This window comes from Bubalus bubalis, chromosome 6 (genome assembly GCF_019923935.1).
Source record: "Bubalus bubalis isolate 160015118507 breed Murrah chromosome 6, NDDB_SH_1, whole genome shotgun sequence".
NCBI lineage: Eukaryota > Metazoa > Chordata > Mammalia > Artiodactyla > Bovidae > Bubalus > Bubalus bubalis.
Window position 1 is genome coordinate 17102614 of NC_059162.1, and position 3360 is coordinate 17105973.

Below are 3360 nucleotides of genomic sequence, written 5' to 3' on the forward strand. Positions count from 1 at the left end.
CCCTCACAAGGAAAAGCATGTCTGGGGCCTGCTGGAATGGTTTGTCCTGGCCTCCATCTCTGGGACCCCAAATGTTGGCTACATTTGTTAGGGAGCAGGGACAGAGGTGGACAAGAGGCCCTGCCGAGAAAAATGCTCGCTGATGCTGGAGGCCATGAGAGGGCGCGCTGCTGCACCTTCTTGGTCCATCCACCTGGTGGAAATTCCAGAAAATATTCACCAAGGAGTAGCAGTTTTGACAACATAGGCGCCCCCATAAAGAAAGGAAATAAGCCAGAATCTGGGGGGACAACACTTTATTGTTTCTTGGGTTGTCCGGAGGCCTCTGGGCTCACTGATTTCCCCCAGAACAGAGCTCTGCTCCGTGGCTGTGGTTGTGGTAGTCTGTGGCTATGTCCGCCAGCAAGGACAGGAACTCAGAAAAGTCAATCCTCTGGTCCTTATTCTTGTCCTTTTTCTCAAAGATATCAGACAAGTATTGTCTGCCCCTTTTCTCCTGTGGGAAGAAGACACCAAAACAGGCAAATTCAGCTCCACAAAAGTGATGAGCTGGGAGAAGAGTAAGAAGTAGAGACAGAGAAATGAGGACCCAACGCAGCACAGAGGTGTCTGGTGTGGCATTGAGGAGGGGAGGTGTGGGATGAGGTGGGGACACTGACGTTGCCCAGCAGTTCAATGGAGAGTCCTTCCCCAAATGTGAACTTGGATGAAAGCCTGACATGGTGAGCAGGCTCTGTCCAGAGCTGTCCTGATCAGTCTGCTGGTGGGGGGAGTCTCCAGCCCAAGACCACCCCCCCACTCCCCCCAACTCCCTGCAAGTGACCACCTACCTAAGTTCTGCTCAGGGACTCAAAATAAGCCCTACCCTTGTCTGCCTCATGCCAACCCCTTCTTCTTTTGACGTATGAGACCTTACTTGCTCTGAGTTCCCTCTGGTTGCTTACCCTAGTAACCTCTTCTTTTTGTAGTCAGTTCAGTTCATCGAATTGTCCAGTTAAATCAGGTTGGTGGATGAGTTCTTTATTGTATAAAATGGTCTTATGTTCTGTCAGTGATGGAATTTCTGTTATCTTCCCTCTGATCTCAAGACCCCTGAGGGGAGCCTCTAGAGCCTCTCAAGATCTGAGCAGAAGAGTTTGAATCTCATACAGAAGCTGGGACAGGCGAGAGGGGACCCATCCACTGCTCTCCAGTTGTAGCGCTTTTTGATAACTTATCATCAACTACTTATATGCACACATTTTCCTACTTTGCCACATACATCATCTCTTTACACCCTGATATAGGTCAGGATAGGAAGTTCTATGATGCCCTTTTGCAGATGAGAAAGTGAGGATCAGAGAACAGAGGGACTTGTCCAAAGGCACCCAGGAAAGGGTCGTCAGTCATGCCAGGACCCAGTCACCATGGGGGACCAGAACCCCACTCACACAGGCACCGAGGAAGTTGGGGAAGTTCTCCTTCATCAGCCGCAGCAGGTCCTCCTTCTCGATGGTGTCATCGGATCCCGAGTATTTGTGAAACAGTTTGATCAAGTCGGTAATGGCCTGCTCAAGCTGAGAGATGCTCATCTTGGCTTCAAAAGAGCTGCCAGAGAGGAGTCAGTGACATTTGTGTCCTTCCCCCAGCAGAGGGTCCCCAAGTTAGGACACCTGGATGGGGACTGAGCAGCCAGAGAAGCGCGACTCATTTGGAGCAGAAGAAACTGCTGCTCTGCATGGTGGGAGGACTCGCTGAGGAGCAGGAGGGCGCGACCAGGCGTGGGGGCTGGGCCCCCACAGCTCAGGGTGTGAGTAGGTGAAGGAGATTGGCAGACTGCACTGTGGGGAGGACCACAGTGTGTGGAAGCAGAGATGGGGGGTCAGCCCCAGTGAGAAGACTGAGCCTGAGGTGGGACCCAGCAACCAGAGCCTTTGGATGACCCCACACCCCAAACAGCAGCAAAGCCATCTCCTCCAGGTTCAGCATCAGGGTCAGAGTCACGGGGGCAGCACAGTGTCACCTCTGATCTGGTCTGAGCCTCCTGGGCTGCTTCAGGAAGACCCCCTAGAAACCCACCTGGACCATGAAGCAAGCTCTACAATAAGTGGACAGAAATGCAGTCCTGTCCTGAGTCCTGTTGGGGGTCTTCCTGGACCACCCCTGAGAGATAAAGAGGGACTGGGGATCAGAATCGGCCTGGGGTTTGGAGTGAACAGAAATAGCTGCCCCAGCTCCAGGCTGTTGGGTGGAATGTGGGAGATGGGAGTCCTTCCGATTTTCTGTTACTGGGCACTATCTGCATCTCCAAGGCTTGACCTCATTCAAATAAAGAGAACGTCTGACTTCCCTAAGCAGGTTCTTCCCCCAGCACTCCGAGGTTGGGCTTCCCTGGACCCCAGCCAGAGAAACTGGACAGAAAAGCCCTCCCATGCCAGACTTTCCTAAGCAGCCAGGACATGACCCTGCATCACGCGTGTCAGCATCTAAGACAAACACCACTGCTCTGATGTAGGAGAAAGAGCCCACTGTTCTGTCAATAAGAGGACCCACCCAAGGCTTCTGTCAACGTGGCCAAGACCAGAGCCGAGCCCTGCGTGCAGATGGTCCCTGAGTATTTTCCTGTTGGGAGGAGGTGGGGAGCTCTGGTTGATCAGTCTCTTACCCAGGTCAGGACAGGACATCTCACCAGAGTAATGGTGCGTGGGGGTCCCAGGCCTGGGGTTAAGGCTTTGGCTGGGGCTCCCATTCTCCTCAAGGGTGAGGTCAGTGGGTTTTTTGACCTGATAAGCAGGTGAGTCCAGAGAAGGAAGAAAGCAAGAAGATGGGGAGGGTCCTCAGCTCCCACTGGGCACGTGTCCACAAGAGCATCACCGAGGAGCCAGTGGAGGAGCAGGGAGTACTGGTCATCTTGCCACACAGATGGGACCTCAGCATGTTGGCGGCAGAGTCAGGACTGGACCACAGGCTCCTGCATCCCCTCCCAGAGCTGCTTCCCGGCTCCTCCTACAAAAGGTAGATAGGCCGGAGCAGACTTACCTGATCAGAGGAGACGTCACCAAGGAGAAGGATGAGTGAGATGCTCACTGGACAGAGACTGGTCCCTTTATAAGGCTTAGCCGGGCGCTTCCCGGGGCTGGGAGCCCTGCGGCTCTGTTCGCTCTCTGCTTCCTGGAGCATTGCCCCACTCAGGTGGGTGGGCCACACCCAGGAGGGTGTGCTCAGCCTTTCCCGGCAGAACCCCAGGACACACTGCACCTCCCAGGATCTTTCCCTAGAGGCTTCTCTGTCCCCTGCTTGATCTAGGGCTGGGCAACCGGTGGGATGTACTGCAACAGGACTGGGAACAGAGTAGAGAAAACTGGGTTTCTAGACCTAAAG

General features: G+C 54.0%; 1 protein-coding gene across 1 annotated transcript; it reads right to left on the reverse strand.

The window, feature by feature from the left end:
• Positions 1 to 279: 279 nt before the first annotated feature.
• LOC102398876 (protein S100-A7-like) lies at positions 280 to 3125 on the reverse strand. The gene is made up of 3 exons (XM_006051696.3): positions 3019 to 3125; positions 1431 to 1587; positions 280 to 496 (listed from the first exon to the last, which is right to left on the reverse strand). Exons 2-3 carry the CDS (start codon positions 1569 to 1571, stop codon positions 332 to 334), a joined length of 306 nt encoding a protein of 101 aa, XP_006051758.3. The 5' UTR covers positions 1572 to 1587; positions 3019 to 3125; the 3' UTR covers positions 280 to 331.
• Positions 3126 to 3360: the final 235 nt, after the last annotated feature.